The 18,613-nt window shown below is 49.4% G+C and overlaps 1 protein-coding gene across 3 annotated transcripts in view; it reads right to left on the minus strand.

The window, feature by feature from the left end:
* Positions 1–3,894: 3,894 nt before the first annotated feature.
* SNX27 (sorting nexin 27) overlaps positions 3,895–18,613 on the minus strand; it is a 46,990-nt gene continuing 32,271 nt past the window's right edge. For 2 of the 3 annotated variants that reach the window (XM_039512568.1, XM_039512570.1), the window contains exons 6-13: positions 18,003–18,081; positions 15,477–15,640; positions 14,783–14,872; positions 11,040–11,189; positions 10,466–10,594; positions 10,056–10,115; positions 8,011–8,073; positions 3,895–4,060 (exon numbers count right to left, since the gene is read on the minus strand). In XM_039512568.1, the coding sequence (XP_039368502.1) occupies positions 4,013–4,060; positions 8,011–8,073; positions 10,056–10,115; positions 10,466–10,594; positions 11,040–11,189; positions 14,783–14,872; positions 15,477–15,640; positions 18,003–18,081 (783 nt within the window). In that variant the 3' untranslated portion in view covers positions 3,895–4,012. The remainder of the gene's footprint in view (positions 4,061–8,010; positions 8,074–10,055; positions 10,116–10,465; positions 10,595–11,039; positions 11,190–14,782; positions 14,873–15,476; positions 15,641–18,002; positions 18,082–18,613) is intronic. The other variant, XM_039512569.1, reaches the window with a different exon arrangement.

The following is an 18,613-nucleotide window of genomic DNA, read 5'->3' on the forward strand; positions in this document are numbered from 1 at the left end:
ACCTCTCTCAGCCTAAACCGCAAATCCTGCCCTACAGGAAGATGCTTAAGGGGAGAGCGACTTTGGAAAGGCACAAGCGTTCTTAACCCAACGGCACCTGTCCCGGGCCCCAGCCACACCCTCTGAACAGGTTTCAAACACGCACCCAAACTTTGGATTATCTGCCCACAGCCAGTGGCCTGGGCTGCTCTATATTGTAAATGACTCTCTGCTGCATGGAGCAACAGTTGCTACAGGACACAAAAAGCTTCTTTTAAATTAACAAAGAGAAGAACCTTGCGGCCCAAAAGAGCTACCAGCAGCCTGGGATTGCAGAGGAAAAACTAATATTGCTCCCCAAACCCACCCGGCTTCTCACCAGCTTAGATCTAAAGTTGGTGTAAAAAATAATTCACTTCATGTTCCAACCAATATTTTGTGCTTCCATCACTACTTAGGTCCTACATCACATGCACTATGTCCCTGTACATAGGGCTGGAAAATAAGAACAGCTGCACTGGGTCAGACTAATGGTCCATCTAGCCAGTACCCCATCTCCCAACAGCGGCCAGTGCCAGATGCTTCAAAGGGAATAAACGGAACAATTTCAAGTGATCCATCCCGTCATCCAGTCGCAGCTTCTGGCAGTTGACAGTTTAGGGACACCCAGAGCATGGGGTTTGCATCCCGGACCATCTTGGCTAATAGCCATCAATGGACCTATCCTCCATGAACTCATCTAACTCGTTTTTGAACCCAGTTATACTTTTGGCCTTCACAACATCCCCTGGCAACGAGTTCTACAGGCAGTCAGCGCATCATGTGAAGAAATACTTCTTTTTGTTTGTTTCAATCCCACCGCCTATTAATTTCATTGGGTGGCCCCTGGTTCTTGGGTTATGTTCAATTAAATGATTCAGGGGAGTGAGGAAATTAAGCCTGGGGCATCTAGAAGCCACAGACCAGGAAAGGAGGTGGGAAGTAAGAGGGATATTTGCAAAAACTTCAATAACGTTTTCACAGCTGCCCTGAATCTAGACTTCAGCTGCTTCTAAAAGCACTAACCCCCACCCCAACAAGTTTCTTATTTCAATAAGCATCTAGCTTTGAGTGAGCCATGTCAATTTCAAATCCAGTTCTGATCGAGAAAACTTAGAAGCTGCTTTCCTCATGCCGTCTACAGGGTACAAAAGCTGGTTTGCATAACCTGTTGGCCCAGATACTTAGGTTGCATCCAGCAATACCAAATTAAAGGAGGCGGGTTTCTGTGCACCAAGGCATCCAATGGGTTAACGTATTAAAGCCCCTTCCTTATACAGAGCCATCCAGCTTCCTCAGCTCAATTTGTTTTCTTTGCAAAAGGGATATGTAATTAGTTCAAGATCTAAAGTACAGAGTTCCTACTGCAGCCTTTAATTCTTTGCACTCACTCAGACTGGTGTACCTAAGCTACCTAATTCACACCCAGAAATAAGACATTTTGGAGGCAAAAATTTAGAATCCAGTGTTTTGCTGGCCTCTAAGTACAAGGCCAACGTTTCTCCTAAGCTAATGCTGCTCCCGCTTTGAAACTGTGACTCAGAGGATGCTGTCTGTCTTTAGAGAGCATTTCCTGGCAGACCACACTGGCTTCATGCCATGACAGGCAATGTCAGATCCCACGTGTGGCGAGCTGGGTACCACGAGCCTCAAGGGCCGTCCTGCTTTATAAAGAGACGGATTCTTCAAGGTAAGGGTGTATCAAGTTAGAGCAAGCAGGAAGCCCTGCCCAGGCCTCAGCTTGGGGCTTTCTTTGCTGCTTCTCAGATGCATGGGGAACAGACAACCCAGCTCAGGGGAAAGCTGCCAAGTGTCCTTTCTGAAGACGGTAAGCCAATTCCATTGCTCCCGTTTCCCTCTCCTCTTCCCCTCCTGTCCATACTGACTGTTCATTCGTTCCCGCTCTCCTTAGCCTCTCGCCTTCACGATCCTCAGGCTCCCTTTGATGTTCTTCCTGAATCAAAGGTGGGGCTGTCAGACCTCTCCCCTTGACCCACCATGGAGCTGAAAGTGCCGAGTTCCAGCCCTGCCTGCCCAGAAGGCAAGACAAGGAGGGGGCCTCCAATGGCACCGAGTTCCACAGCAGGGCAGTACTGTACTGCTACCATGCCAGCTGGGCCCCACACTCAGCAGACCAGGTCGCTGGCAAGGGCACCGTGGCCATTGGCTGGAATGGGCGAGTGAAGAGTTACCACTATGATCCACAGGGACCCCAGCCTAGATCAACACAGGAAGAAGTTGCCAAAACCCCAGTCGAGGCGATAAATCAACCTGAGCGGCTATAAGGATGACCTGACTGCGCACTAGCAAACTAACCTCAGGCGTCCTCTAGCCTACGGCTGCCTCCTCAGGTCCTTCAACCTGCAGCTGGCTCCCTGCGTCCAGTCCTAGAACCACACACCGGGGGCCGGGGGGAGGTGAAGCAGCAGCAATTCATAACACCCTGGTCTATACAGGGCCAGAACCCCCTCCCCTACAGAAAAGCCTTTGCACTGAAAAGCGCTCGGAGACGCTCAGTTCTGCTCAAGAGCAGGCGGAGGGCACATGCAGGAAAGCAGAGGAATTACCCAGGCTGTTGCTTGGCTGGCTAGAACAGTTCAAATTCTCACAGAGACGGGGCTGTTTAAAACCCCTCCCTGCTCGGGGAAGCCACTCTGCACTGCCAGACCTCGTCTCCCCCACCCTGCCTGGGCTGACCGACTGCTAGCGAAATACAGGCGTCAGCGCCGCACCCAAACAATGCTGCTTCTGTCCTGGGAAGCTGCAAGGAGCAGCCGAAGCCCATCAGGAAGATACCAGCTCTTTGGCTTCGACAGCTCTGGGCTGTCTCGCCCCGCCCCGCCCCAGAGAGATCTGATCAAGTTGTGGGGAAGGCCACAGACGGAGCCTCACTTCCCCTCCAAGCTGGATAGAGCCAATTCTGCTTTGCGGTTCTCCTTTTTGCACCTCTGCCTGAGGACCAGAGCACCAGCGCAAGGACTATGCACCATCCCAGGTCCACTTAACCCTTCAAACGATGATTGCAGTGGGCCTTACACGGAGAATAGGCCTTAATCTGGCACTTTGGCACAGAGGTGAATTTCACTCCTTAGGGTTTTGACCCAAAGTCCACTGAGGCCAACTCAAAACCCATCCTACTCATAGCTTTCCGAGTCCCATCAATTACAGCATCACACCCGTCGTGAACATTTACACCCGCAAGCAGCCCCACTGATTTTAAACGCTACCCGAGGTAAGGATGCAGGATCAGACCATCAATGAACAAAATCCCCTCTCTCCTTGTCCCACTAGTTCTGGAGCCAGCTGCTTTACACACTTCTCAAAAAGGTTCAATGCAAAAAAATGAAAAGAAAAAAAAAAGAACCAAAATTAAAAGCTTGTAAACGTGTCAAGGTCCTTTGAGAGGAGAGGTATTTCCCTGTAATGTTACTTTTTTTCGTTTTTTTTTTCCATTAAAGTTAGTTTTTAAAAAAACACGATGGATTCGGAGGAAAGAGATGCGTGTAAAAACGCAAGCTTAGAAAAGGTACTGCTGCTGATATGAAATTTTAAAAGAAATATATATATGTATATACGTGTGGTATTTTGTATATATAACTTTCTTTTTTTCCTTTTTTTTTTTTTTTTACATACATACATACATATATATGTCTGAACAGTGCAAATGGATGGCATTTCTATTTCCAGTTGTAAAAAATATAATATAAGCACAGTCCATCTTCCAATGGAGGACCCAAGTGAAACGAAAAAAGAAAAACAGAATACCCTTGGGTGGATTTTGTCTGTTGGTGAAAAGTTTTCCCCTCTTGTTACTCTGATAAGCCTGCTGGTTTTTTCCTAGTTGCTTAATTCCATAACCATGAAATTCACAAATGGTTTGTTATTAATAATATTTAGTTTAAGGGCTTTTAATACAATAACAGAATTTTTTAAATCTTTTTTTAAGTGTTAATTTGGAGGGGGGTGGGGTTACATTCTTCCACGACAGGAGGGGCTAAGTGGCGGCGTCTCTCTGCTGTGATCTGGCCATCTGAAAGATATTCTGAAAGAGAAGAAAGGGAAATGAAAAAGATGTTACTTACAGTAAGCCTCTGGGTTTGCTCTTACTGCCTCGCTAATCAACAACCCTCTTGGGGCAAGTTAGACAGAGGGCAGCCCCTTTTGCAGAGGGGAAAACTGAGGCACAGAGGGGGTGACTTGCCCCGACGTCACTTGAATTGTCCACGGGAAAGCAAAGAACAGACCACTGAGTCTTAATTCCAATTCCCAGTCCCCCACTCTAAGCACTAGACCCCTCCCCGTTGCTGGGTCTCGCCACTAAACTAAACTTCCTCCCATGACTGAAGGGCTACCAGGATTAGAAAACGAAGGAGCACAATCTATTTAGCTTAATAAAAAAGAACGCTAAGGGGTGACTTGATCACCATCTATAAGTACCTACGTGGGGAACAAATATTTCCTAACGGGCTCTTCAGTCTAGCAGAGAAAGGTTGAACACCAGCCAATGGCTGGAAGTTGAAGCGAGACACATGCAGACTGGAAATACGGCAAACGTTTTTAACAGGGAGAGGAATGAACTTTTGGAACAATTTACCAAGAGTCGTGGTCGATTCCCCACCGGTGACCATGTTTAAATCAAGACTGGATATTTTTCTAACAGCTCTGCTCTAGGAATTTCTATGAGGCCTTCTCTGGCCTGTGTTCTACAGGGGGTCAGACTAGATGATCACAGAGGTCCCTTCTGGCCTTGCAGTCTATGACTATGAAACCTCCTGGGCCTAGTCACATGAGACTCTGCTAATGCTCCTCAGTGCTGACCTGCAACTCCGCCACCTGCTACACTAGTCCTGCCCCTCCCTCCCCCCCACTCGTTCACCTCATTCGTCATCTACTGCCCCCTGGACCATTCCAGCTCTGCCAACGCCTCAAGCCCCAATCCTGGGCACAGCCCGGCAGTGAAGCTAGACCGAATGAAGGCTCTGCAATCGACCGTTCACTTGTGACCCAGACAGCACTGCTGAGGGGAACGACTGGTGCTCTAACCTACCGCATGAAGCAGCCTCCCCCTCAGATTCCCACACCCATCATCATCCTAGGTTTGTCTGTCTAAAAACACAACAGCGCGGTGGTTGAGAGCAGGCAGATCTCCGAACACACATGCATGGATTCCTTGCCAGCGCTGGGTGCAGAAGTGATTCTGTACCCGGAGCTCCAATCCCCAGCACCTTGGGATGCTCTGCTGCCACTGCACTCCCTGCAGCAGCAGCACAAGCAGGGTTGATGGATGACACCAATAACCAGTAGTAATTACCATCACTGGAAGCAAGGGTTGGAGGACCAGCCTTGCCGCAGGCAGCAATAGCAAAGATCTACTCCCCCTGGGCGTGCAGCTGTAAATTAAACCCCTTTCCCCCCCCCAGCAAGGAGCGGAAGCCTTTGCTGAAGCTGCAGTCGGTCTCATGGAAGTGTGTTATAAAGGGGAGGGGTTTATGCTCCCCTCTCTCTAGAGGTAGAAATGCCATAGCGCTGGGTCGGCGAGTGGGCATGGGAAGCCATGCTCTGGAGGGGAACCAGCATCTGGCCTGAAACAGGTGAACTCCCAAGAGAGGGAGGGAGGGGAATCCAGACAGGTTGCACACACCTTGCACCTCTTTGAAGTAAATTCATCCAACTTTTGAACAAGGCTTTTAAAAAGCAAAGTTCCTGGTTGTGCCGAATGGTCATTAAAGATCTCACAAGAGGGTTTTGCCCAGGTGTCCTTTGTCTCCCCTTCCCCTCCCAATCCCATGACCACTGTGCCCTGGTGCCCAGGCTGTCCACTCACAGGTGGCTGAAATGCTATCTCTGCAGATTGCTTTGGGAGCCTGCAGAGGGAACAGAAACACACGGCTTCCCTCAGTCAAGGCTGCTCCCCCCTCTCCAGAGTTTCTCTAATTTAGTGCTTATCACCACAGCGTTTAAGCACTGGTCCATACGGTCACAAGGGGGCATGTAACAGCCTCAACACCACATGACACTCAGGGTACGTCTCCGCTGCAAAGACAAACCCTGGTGCCGAATCTCAGAGCCCACGTCGGTTGACTCTGGCTCACGGGGCTTGGGCTGTGGAGCTAAAAATAGCAGTAAAGATGCTGGGCTGGAGCCCGGGCTCAGAGACCCTCCCCGCTTCTCAGGTTTCAGATCCCAGGCTCAAGCCAGAGTTGGAACGTCTACACTGCTATTTTTAGCCCCATAGCCTAAGCCAATTGACTTGGTGCCTTAGTTTAGGACCTACGAGCAATTAAGTGGAAGGCATCATACACAAATGCAAGAACATCTGGAATCTCAGCAAGGGGAATTATCTAGAGCCGAGTTCTCCAGAGCCAGAAGGGGCATTGCAGGCAAAGAGAAACACTGTAAACAATTTTTACAGGCCAATAGATTGATTCTGGAAATTCCATGCTGCTCATTGTGTCCCCGCTACCCCTGCACATATGGAATAGGCCACAGCAGTCTGCAGAGACTTCACTTGACAAGATTTCTGGCACATAGAGATGCAAGTCAACAGCACGGGCCTATGCACAACCAGACGCTGCATCCAAACAGCTGGAGGGGAGGGACAGAGTCGAGTGCGTACAGAGATACTGCAAGTGGCCTTTATTTCAGCAGTATAAATGGCTGGGCTCTCACTCAGAGGGAGGAGCACAAGGTAACTAGATAGGAACTGGAACTCACTGGTGAGCCCTCGACTCAACTCATCCACCCTCCTTTATAACACAAACTAATGAATCCTCGTGTGCATTTAGGGCAGCAACAGGGAGATGAGGAGTCAAAGATTGCCCTGCAGGAGCCTTTGGCACAGCTGAAAGGCTGGAGACTGCAGCACAGTCAGAGGTTAAAGCGGAGCAGAAAACGGACGGGAGGCCCTCAGGAAACCAAAGGCCTAGGCTCTCGCAACACAACAGGACGAGTGTTGGGTTTGGCTCATGGGGAGTGTGGGTCACGTACCCTCGGACTGCATATTAAGATGTGAGCAGCAGAATAAAACCCTCAAACTACATCTACCCTACAGAGCCTACACCAGCACAGCCCCTAGCAGAGACACAGCATATGCCGACAAAGGTACAGGATCACAAATGACATTAGCCATGTTGACGGGAGCACTTCTCCGTTGGTGTAGTTGTGTCTACACTGCGCGTTTGGTCAGCATAGCTATGTCACGCAGGGGGGGTGGCTTTTCACACCCCAGATTGACCCAGCTACACCAGCCTACATTTTAAGTGTAGATTAGGCTTAAGATAGAAAACCCCAGTCAGGCAATGGAAACTTCCTGGGTGCATCCGAGGGCAAAATTTGAAGCTAAAGGTTTAAATCTCTCTGTAGAACCAGTGAGAAATGCTTTGTGTAACTGCTTAGCAGACAACAGCAGGGCTGCTTTGCTTAAAAGATTCAGCTACACAAGATGGTTTCCCTCCCTACTATTCAATTTTCCATCTCAGTAATCAAGAGGTTGAGAGGTCAGGACCTGCCAATCAAGTGGTACCAGGATGCCCCTCCAGCACTACCATGGGAAAAGTTGGCATGCAGCTTCCGGGATTAGTCTTTGGTCCTTTAAAGGAACTGAAAAGTAAAAAAAAATGTGTGTTCCCTTTACTGCTCCTTTCTGACCCCCTTTCCCTCTCATCTGGGAGCGGAGAGAGCTTCACAGGTAAAGTCTCATTCCAGGTCCTCCAAAGATTGTCCGTGTCCAGGACCCATCAGGACTAAATATTTCCAATGTAAGGAAACAAAGAACATTTCTTAAAGCGGCATGGCAGTCTCTCCCCAGCATGCAGCCACAGGAAATATTTTGCTTTGCAAGTTTCCTTTAAGGACGAGCGGCCACTATTGTGAACGCTATTCTACACTAGCAGGGATTGGCATGGAGAAGCAGGAAGTAAATAGTAGGTCCGCAGTACAGCAATCAGACCGGCTCAGAGAGCCCAGATGCTGTTTTGCTTTCACCCCAGTTACCTTGCTGCACATATTGTCTTTACTGAAGTTCTTGTTATCCTTGTCTGTCGCTTCCTCCTCCACCTTTACGAGAAAAAAAATATAAAGGATATAAATAAAAACTGATGGAGGCGGAGGGGGACTAAAGACCTATTTCTATGGCACTGGTGTATTTAGGGTGAATTTAAGGATGGGATTTTGGAGGCTCCAATAAGCACCCCAGAGTACCAGGCAATGAATTTCAACCGTCTACTGTTCTTTCTGTTAGGAACGGACTAAGCCAGGATCAGGCGTCTGCTCACGACACACGCTCAGCCCTGCTCTGACATGAGTGCGGAAAGAGATGCCAACATTTGGCCTTAGCCCGTGGAGCAGATCAATATCTCCCAAGCAGGGGACAGTAACATGAGGGGCCCACTGCCAACCTGAAGAACACGGATGGAGCTAGAAGTCTGTATACACTGACCAAAGTGCCTCTTCTCCCCCTCGCTGCGTAACCATAGTGCCCAGCTGTTGCATGTGATAAAAGGCCAAAAATCCTGCCAGCCACCGTAGTGAATGCTGCCCTCTAGGAAATCCAGCAGTGCACATGGCAGCGGCATGGTTATGTACAGATGAGAGCTATCCAGACTGCCAGAGCATATTCACATACCAGCCTCAGATCTCTGGGATATAGGAGCCCACACAAATATCAGCGCATCAGTCCTCACAGAAATACACATCTGCTCCAGGCCCATCTGATGCTACAGGCAGCTTGTGTTCAGAAATGGCACCCAACAGTGTTCTAATAAGCAAAGCTAGTCACTTCTGGAGGCTGCCTGCTTCAGGATCAAGAGACGATAGAAGTGACAGAGTTGATCCTCAGCGGTAATGGGTTGAGCAGAGGAACTTAGAAGCACAGAACAGACTAATGGCCCATTCAGTGCAGTATCCTGCCTCCCGCAGTTGCTTATATACTGGGATGACTGAATCACTGAGACAACAGAGCAGCACAAGTTTTCCAACAGACACCTTGTGGCGATTCAAGACACTACACGTGATGATGGACCAGCACATTGATAGTATCGGACCTCAGCATCCTAAGCAGAATAACTCTGCATCATCTCTTCTAAGCCAACTCCCGGGGGGGGGCAGGTTGCCTGCTATCTTCTTCTGCCATCTCTCTGCTACACTGCAGTTAGCTGTAGCAGGAAGCCGTACCATGGGGACACAGAGCCAGGCAGCAGCCACATGGGGATAGGGAGACTCTGGCAGGTGGATGAGGGGTGGCCAAACATCTCCTCTAAGGACCAGGAGAGGATGGAGAGGTGCATGCAGTAGAAGCAGAAAACAATGAATACTAACAAGTGAACAAGCAACAGGTGGGGTGGGCTTATTTGCTAAGGTCTCCTTGGCTTGGAAAGAAGCCCCAGCACCAGCCAGAGTCACACCTAAAAATTGAATAATTTACCAAGAGGACATCATGACTGACAGATTCTGAGCAGGCAGTTGGGACCGGGAATCTGGGCATAATTAAAAAAAGATACTTTGCACTTCTACAGAGCTTCCTCCTGCAGGATCTCAAAGCACTTGATGAACAATTAAGCAGCCCTCATAACCCTCCTGGGAGAGGGAGGCTTTGCTCTCTCCTTTTAACAGATCAGGAGACTCAGGCAAGGGAGTGACTCGCCCAAGGTGTCACAGCCAATGACTTGCAGAGGCGGGGGCTTGATTATCGCATGCCACACACGCACAGCACCACCTCTTCAAAAGGAGTTACGCTATGCAAAGGATGAGACGATCAGGCCCCCGGAGTCCTGACACCCAACTCCCTGTTCTAGTCACTCGCCAACACTCCCCTCCAACAGCTGCAGATAAAACCCAGGAGTGACTCCCAGGGTCCTGCTCCCAGAGCTGGGAATAGAACCCAGGAGTCCCCACTATCAGCCCTCCGCACTACACAACCCACCTCTCCTGGTTTGCGCAGTAAGCGGATATTGCGAACCAGTATGAAAGCTTGCCAGGAAAGGGTTACTGTCAACTCACAAAACGTATTAAGCAATTTCGGTGCAGTTTCAGGATCTTACCTCCTTCCTCCACTTGAGCTCACAGAACACCCGCTCGAAGCACTCGTGCATGTAGTTGAACTGCAAAGATAAAGCAGCCTTCTCTCAGGTTGACGTAAAGCGCAGCAGCAATAGCGCTGCGCAGCTCCGAAATGACAGCCTTCCATTAGAGCGCAGGGCGGGAGTCAGAAGCTGTACACTCGGCTTGTGTACACAGCAGGGGAAGGCAGAGGTACCAGCTCTACCCAGCAAGAACTTACTGTATCTCTGGCTCCTCCAAGTGGCTGTCTGGTTACGCAGCGCAAGGAAAAGTTGAGTGTCAAATCTGCTTTCACACCAAGAGATCAGGGCAAAGAGAATTCTACACCAGTTTCTAAAAACTGGGCAAGTCCCTCTCCTTAGTGCATTTGCAGTTTAACAAGGTCACTTACATATGGGGTGAAGATTTTAACCCATCGAGGTTTCTTCTCTCCTCGTGCGTATTCAAAACAGAATGCCATTCCCTCTTCGTCTGTGTCCCACCGCTGCATCTCGTCCCACTCAAATGCTATTACCTGGTTCTAAACAGAAGAAGAGATCGGGGTCCAGAGCGGGCCATACTCCAGTTGGGAGGGTCTTGGCCACGGCCAAATCAGGAGGCAAGTTAGCGCCTGAAATGCTACAGGGCAGATCTGAACCGGGGCAGGGCAGAGTGCAGGGGAAGAGACGGAGAAGACAAGGGAGTCCCAGGAATGCTGCTGAATGGTGCGCAGGGGAAGTGGGGACACAGAGAGGTTCTGCTAATGCTGCAGAGCTAGCTATGGGAATCCACCATAGCAGCAGTCTCTGTAATCACACAATAGTGCATTTACCACCGTTTTAACGGCCACCTCCTCCTGCTCTCAACTTTACTCTTCCGGCAGCTGCAGCACCCCAGAAATGGGGAACCAGTAATCTGCCTCTTCCTGCAGCAACGCTGAACTTCCTCCGACCCAGGAAACCCTGCCATGCCCTTGAGTAGTTTACCTCTAGCTGACCCTCCTCTGTGCAGGCGTGGAGTTTAAAGTGCTTGATGCTGATGGCTGTGATCACATGACCCTTTCGCCGGGAGTCGCAGGAGCAGTGGGGGAAGATGATCTCATTGTAACCCTCACATGTCCGCAGCATGTTTAAATACTGGAGAAAAGCAAGAAAGTGATGTGTTGGCAGCAACAATCCCCCTTCACCCCAACCCTCTGCAATCCCCTCAGTGTCCAGCAGCCCCTTCCTGCAATCCCAGCTGGGAGACACATCCCTGCTCTTAACCATATGGATACCACCACATTCAGTCCACTGCCAGAAATTTGGCTGAGGTTTGCGTGGGCTGAATTCCTGCAGCCTCGAGCACCAACTAATTCCATAAATGCTTTCTAAAAAGCTGGCCCAGCTGGAATCACTAGATACCACGGCTCTGAGCGTCCTGGAAATCCTTGGGATTTTTTTTTTTTTTTTAAACATAGCCACAAATGGTCTAGCTCTCACTCTGAGATCACCCTGAGTGTGGATCTCATTAAAACCATTTTCATTTAGCGCAAACTGCTGCTTACACTGTCATGTTCCCCAAGATCCCTTGCTGAGTTTTACCTGACTCTGTCATCAGTCAGGGATGACTAGAGTCATACAGAGCTTAAAACCAACAGACTGTGTGCAAGTATTGCTGAAGGCCTGGAACAAACTCAAAACAGAAACCAGGGACTTGGGGCCTAGAATGGGAGGGAGGGAAAAGTTACAACAGGGTGAACTGAGGCCAGAGCATCAGCCTGGATTTTCAGACCTAATGCTGAATCTCCTAGTTATGGGTTCAAATCACATAAAGACATTGTCAAGTAGGTTCAGGCTCACCATCGAAGGTTTGCTTAAAGGATTTTAACAAAAACTAGTAGGGAAATATTGACAAGGGACTTCTTCTCTTATTTAAATGAACGCTTTGTAAAAAGTGTAATAATTCGCCTGCAGTGCTGGGAGCCCAAACAAAGCAGCCTTGTGATAGGGCAGGAGAATCAGAAAGGGAAACTGACTAGAGACAGAATGGGAAACCGACCTAGCGAATTTCACTGAAAGCTCAGTGAGATGCAAGCAGTAATCAATTAGATTTCAGAGCATCAATTACATGTTAAATAGCACTTCTGAACTTCAAAGCACTTTCTAAACACAGCACCTCACTGAGGCCAGGTTTACACTTAAAACTTTTGCAGTATAAAAATACTGGTTAAAGGAGCAATTATTTTTTTTATCCTGGCCAAAGCCCTAGCGTATATGTAGCTATAGCAGGAGGGAGAAGTGCTTTTACTGGCCTCAGTTATTTTGTTCAGGAAACTGGTATAAACCTGCGTAAGCTGCATCCACTGCGGGGGCTGCCAGTATAGCTATGCCAGCACACTTTTTCTAGTGTAGACTAGGTTATAGTGTAAGTTGTCACATCCCCATTTTACAGATGGGGGAAAACGAAGACAAAGTTTCAAGTGACTTCACCAAGGGCACAGAGGGAGTCAGGGACGAAGCTGGGAAAAGAACCCAGGAGTCTTGTATTCCGAATATGAACCTTAATTTCCCCCCCTAGCTTTATGATTGGAAGTGTTTTACGTAAGGTTTTGGGGACAGGAGCCACGTCTTCCAGTGAGTTTGAACCGCTCCTTGCACAAGAGGGCTCCAGCCACAACTGGGACCTGGAGACTCTACTGCAACAGGAACCGTCATTGGCACAGGTGAAGAGTTCCAATGATACTACCTTGACCTTGGCCCTTTAACCCTATTTCTGATGTTGCAGTAGCTGAAAAGCCAGCGATGAACCAGCCCGTAAAGGAATGAAGGGGCTCCAGGCTCCCTGGAGTGTCCCACCAGCTCAGCGGTGAAGCAGGCAGGGGGAGGGGGATGTTTAGTATTCACTGTGGTAAGCAAATACACGGATTAGGGAGTGATTAGAAGGAAACTCTTGGCTTAAGGCACCACAGCCTCTCAGGTGACCTGGAGGCTCCACACAGAGACCTTTCAAGCTCCTCCAGCACTGATCTGTGACAGCTGTTACCGTCAAAAAGGGTCAACAGGGCTCCCATTAGTACAAGCATGGGTGGCGGGTGGAGTCCCCCTCCAGGGAGCTAGCCCCCAGTCTGCCCCTTCCGCCCATGCCCTCCCCACGGCCTGAGCCCCGAGACCCCCTGCCCCCTCCCAGCCGCAGGAGCCCCGCGCCTCACCCCCGCCCAGAGGAGCTCCAGGCTGGCCGAAGCCCTGACCCTCCCCACCCCCCTCCAACCGCCTGGAGGAGCCCCGGGCCAGCTGCAGCCCAGAGCGCTCCCCCACACCCACCCAGAGGAGCCCCTGCTGGGCTGGCTGAAGGCCTGAGGCTCCCCCTCCCCCCCCACCTGCCCGGAGGAGCCCCGGGCCAGCCATAGCCTGGAAGGGCCCCCCACCCCGAGCATAGGAGCCCTGGCTGGGGTGGCCGAAGCCCCAGCCCGAGCCTCCCCCTGCTCGGACCCCAACCCGCCCATCATCTGTAGAAGATGCTTTTGATATGCTCCATGCAGGTTCCGGGGCAGCTGAGGAGGAGGTATGTGCCTCTTCAGGTGCCCCGGAACCTGCATGGGGCATAAAGCAAAAACTTCACCACCAAACCTTGCAACTGGAGGTTCGGCAGCTGCAGCAGCGCCGGGGGAGGCAACGCCTCCCTGGCCTATTATACCCACCGCCCATGAGCCTGAGGTACAGTAAGAGCTGGCAAAGACTAACTGGGGAGAGGATTTCAGATTGGGAGGTCGCTGGCACCAGAGACCAGCAATCTACAGGCGGGAACACTGCCAGGGCTGTGAGCATCCACCAAAGGTGGTCAGGGAAATAAAACCTGACAGGCTGGAGCTCAGAGTCAGACAGGACAGTGGGAGGCCCCATGTTTATTCAGCCTCAGCGATCCCAGAGCAACTCAGTAAGTTATTCCATGTACAAGCCCAACGATTCTTCTGACCTTGAAGCTACGTTTTCTGCCTCTGACAGCCCCAGCAGCAACAGGGAGGCTAGGAGTGGAGCTCAGTTCACGGTGTGGTGATGTGCAAGGCGCAGCCGTGTTGGCACAGACGCAGAAGCCGGAGGTGTGTAAATAAAGTTACACTAGCGCCACAAGCACTGGCTATGCAGACTGCTTGGCGACGGGTTTCATACCCTCCCCTGAAACGTCTGGTACTGGCCACAGAGAGAGAGGATACGGGAGGAGATGCACTACTGGTCAGACAATTCCTGTTCTTAGAACAGATCAGGATGGAAACAGCCCTTTGCTCATCAGATACTAAACAGGCAGAAGAGCTACCATCAAGGACCCCAACCGAGTGATTTATAAAAAGTCTTTAAGTGCTGTAGATTTACCTGCTCAATGTTTTTTAAACAAGAATTGAGTCCTGCCCCAGCGGTACACACCACACAAGTAAGGGAGTTTGACTCAACTCAACGCATGATCTGGCATATGGACATTAGCTTCATACAGACTAACTCACTGAGTGTTTTGGGAGTGTCTCTTACCAGTTAGCACCGTGCTAACCTTGCATGCAGGGACGGGCACAGCAACCTGGCATTCCCCTGTGTAGTCAACCAACGCAAGTCAAAATACACCCACAGAGCTCTTCCAAACACAGCTTCTCTTGGAAAGTGGCACTTTTATAGCTCCACTGCAGACCGGAAAGGCACAATCCCGGGCCAATGCCAGAAAAAACAGCCATTTCCAAGTAATGAGAGAACAACAAACATACCATGACCATCTTTTTCTGCTCAGACAGCTTCTGTAACTGGTAGGACTTTTCCTCAGCTTTGATGCAACCTTTCTTCACATCATCTACAGCCTACATGAAAAAAGGGGGAAAGGAAACCGAGCAAAGGTGAGTCTTCAACAGACGATTAAATGCAGTACTTTCACCTGGCACGTCTATGGGATTGTTGTGTGCTTTACAAATATGAATTCAGTGCACAGCACCTTTGGGCAGTATGTGACATACTGGTTTTACAGAGGAGTAAATGAATGGAAAGAGGTGAAGTGACTTACCAAAAGAGACAATGGGTCAGTGAACGCACAGACAAGAACCTAGGAGTCCTGGCATATCTAGTGGTTAGAGCAGGAGACAGGGAGTCTGGACTCCTGAGTTCTTCTGTTTGCTCTTTGAGGGCCTGAGCCAGTGATGAGTAGCAGCAGGATCCTGTATTCTGTTTCTGACCCTGCCCGAAGTCATTGAGCGACAGTGGGCAAATCATTCAACCACCAATTTCCATTTCTTACACAACAGAGATGTACATAGGACGGGGCCTTCCCCACCCAAGCTCTTCGTGGCACTGAGGCATTCAATGTCCTGGAATTCGGACTAGCTACAGCAACATGAGCAGGAGCTGCTGTAAATGGCTTGTGATTAAGTTAGTTCAGCATTCCGAGGCAAGGAATTCACATGCACCTACCTGGTGGAAGAAGTAGGTAACCGCGAGGTCATTGTCATTCAGGAGGGCTTCCTCTTCTGTAGTGAAGAGCCATTTCCTGATAGTCAGACAAGTCCCCGGCACCGCCGACGTGTAGTTCTGTACGTAGAGCTTGTGTGGGAATTCATTGGGCGCCAGTTTACGCACTGCAAGACGCATGGGAAGAGTAGGATGAGCTCTTTGGGGAGCAAGAACCATCCTTTTGATCCGTACCTGTACAGCACCTAGCACGATGGGTTGCTGGCCTAGGACTGGAGCTCCTAGGCGCTACCGCAACACAAATGAATAACTGTACACCAGGGAAGTCACACTGCCTCAGCTAACACAATGCAAAGCCAAGTGAGTGAGCTGGTCCCCATGGAGCAGACGGGATCAAGACCCCAGCTCTGCTTTTTCCAAGATCCTTGCCCCATCTGAATTTTGCCTTCACAATGGCGGAGCTTTACGAGGCTAGTTATTTACAGGCTCAACACACAGGCACCTCAGCCATCAGGAATTTGTATGAAACCAGAATCCACTCGCTTGACCTGCTGTCTGGGGAATGCTGCTCCCCAGGGGCTGTACCTCAAGCCTGTGTGGAAAGCGGCTGTGTAACGCAGAACTTCAGCTGAAAGCAGCCACGCTTGGCGAAGACAGACCATATTTGTCAGACCGTCACAGTTTCTTTTCACTCTTTGTGACGAGTACAGGGATGTATCCTGCACAAGTCTTAGATTTTGGGTCTCTAGCCTGGGCACTGGGGCATTCAAGCCACCGGAGAAAACAATGCAGGGAAGAGTCTTGCTTTGGCCTACGGGAGTGGATAACATGGAACCTAGCGGGGCTACGATTCTTATGATCCATTGTCGGGCGCTTCGGAACAATACAATACATTTTCTCACACACACTGAAGCTGCTTTAAGATTCTCCCAAGCGACAGAAGGATCTCACACGCTATCTGGGCAGTCTGCCATCAGAACCAGAACAAAGACTCGTCCAGCGGTCAGTGATGAAGGAGCTGCCTTCAGGCTATTCGGTATCTGCTCGGGATGGTTGGTACCATAGGCAGCGTGACTTTGTTGTGAGTTTACTGTATTGAAAAAACACTTTGCTAAACGAGGGAGCAAAACACTGCGTGAGCCAGCATGACCCACCTGAGTGACTTTTCAGCCCCACGTTCAGGTAGGACCACTGTCCTTGCACTGTCACAGATGGAGCTCAGTTGTTTGCAGGGAAACTAAAAGGAGCGTGTACAGTATATACAGAAGTGTGAATATTCAGAATGAGTTTTACCAACACACCCGCCACCAAGGTTAACTAGAGCATATACTTGTCAATCGTTTGAGAAGCAGGGCACTCGTAAAAATAAGGAATAACTATTATTAATACCCAGCTCTTATATAGCACTGTTTGGAATCACGCAGTGTGAAAACTTCCTGTGTGAAGCTCTGCCAGTACACCCCAATTCTGACATTCCTGACAACGCCTGACATTCCTATGTGGGTTCCCTACACAGCTCTGCCAATACATTTCAATCCTGTCCTGCAGCATGCTCTTCCATTCCAGTCCCGGGCTCCCCAGACACAGATCTGCCAATGCCCTGGGATCCTGCCCTGTCATCTCAGTGCCAGGTATCTCTGATAAAGCAACTGTCAACTCGGTGGCATCCAGTGGTAATTTTGTGATTGAGGCTGCTTCACAGGAGACAGGGATGAACCACTACACTTTGATGATCCAGGATCAAGATCTGCATGCCAATCTAGTCTGCTGTGTCAGAGATATTTTAGAAGTGCTTTCTTTAAAAATCTAAAAATGCCTCTGCAATCCAAGCCAGACGTGTCTTCCAAAGCAAAAGCCAGCGGGAACAGTTTGTACTATCTCGGCCTATATTTCACAATTAGCAACGTAGCACAAGGCACGCCTTCAGCCATGTAAGAAAGCCGTTAACATACAGATTGTGGGAACAGGGCTAGGAATCAGGACCTCTTGGCTCAAAGCCTAGCACATACAATCTAATACAGTCACATCTAAGTTACTGGACTTTCTTTTGCTTCAGCAAATCCAGTTTGAAACTGGGTGAAAAACAGAAGCGCTGCTGCTGCTGATTTTTGTCTGTGTTTTTTTTCGAATCAGTATGCTTTACTTATCTCTAGCAGGCAGGGAGGTGTCATCATCTAAACCCCCAGAGACTCCCACAACCCAGGCTCAAATGCCAGCAGAGTTCTCTGCACTTCATCCTCCCAGGCACTATAAAGAGCATCTTAAGCAACCTGGAATCCTTAAAACTAAAACATGTTTTCGTTTCTCACAGTTTTAGTCTCCTTGAACTGTTTAAAAAAGGGAAAGTCAAGCATTAGCAGAAGCAAAAACCATCAAACTTCGAGGGCTCCTCATTACCAGAGTCTCCAAGGCCTGGCAGATTTCCCCTGGGGGCTCTGGATTTTGAAAGCAGATAGGAGCAAAACGAGAACACCAGCAGACTCTGCTGCTGCAGAACTTTTGCGTGGTTGGGAGCATTACGAGACTTACCAAAGGAGTGATTGATCACTTCAAACAAGGCAAAGTAGTTTGCTGTAGTGCTGTCCATTCCTACTTTTGCAGCCACAGCCTAAAGTGCAACCGAAAGGAAAAATTGTGTCAGCAAAATTGTGCTCAGCACTCTTCCGACTTCTTCGGGGACAGGGCCGGCCTAGCTTCACACATGTTATTTACAAGTCACCGATCCCGGGTATTAGTCACCAAGGAAAGCTTTAACACTATTCCTGTTCAGTCACACATTTTATTTAACTAGGGCTCAGAGTCTCTCGCTCTTTCCTTCTGTAAACTGCTCCAGATTTCAAGCACTACCACAGCTGACAATTAGGTCATCTTTTCTTCTGGTGCCTCAAGTTTCAGTTCCTAGTACACCAGGCACAGACGCCCTCCCCCCCTTCCCCTAGGAGTTTTTCCAGCAATACTTCAGTCCTGCATGCTGATAACAGAGCCATGCTTAAGTAGGACCTCGATATAAGCATGCAATTCAATAGACTGTGTCCTAAATGCATTAATATACACAGAGTCTGATTAGACAAGCATAGTTTTTCACTGCATAAATCTAGAACCCATGAGATTTTGCTGGCATGCCTGTCCTTTGGCTCTGT

This window comes from Mauremys reevesii, linkage group 24 (genome assembly GCF_016161935.1).
Source record: "Mauremys reevesii isolate NIE-2019 linkage group 24, ASM1616193v1, whole genome shotgun sequence".
Classification (NCBI taxonomy): Eukaryota; Metazoa; Chordata; order Testudines; family Geoemydidae; genus Mauremys; species Mauremys reevesii.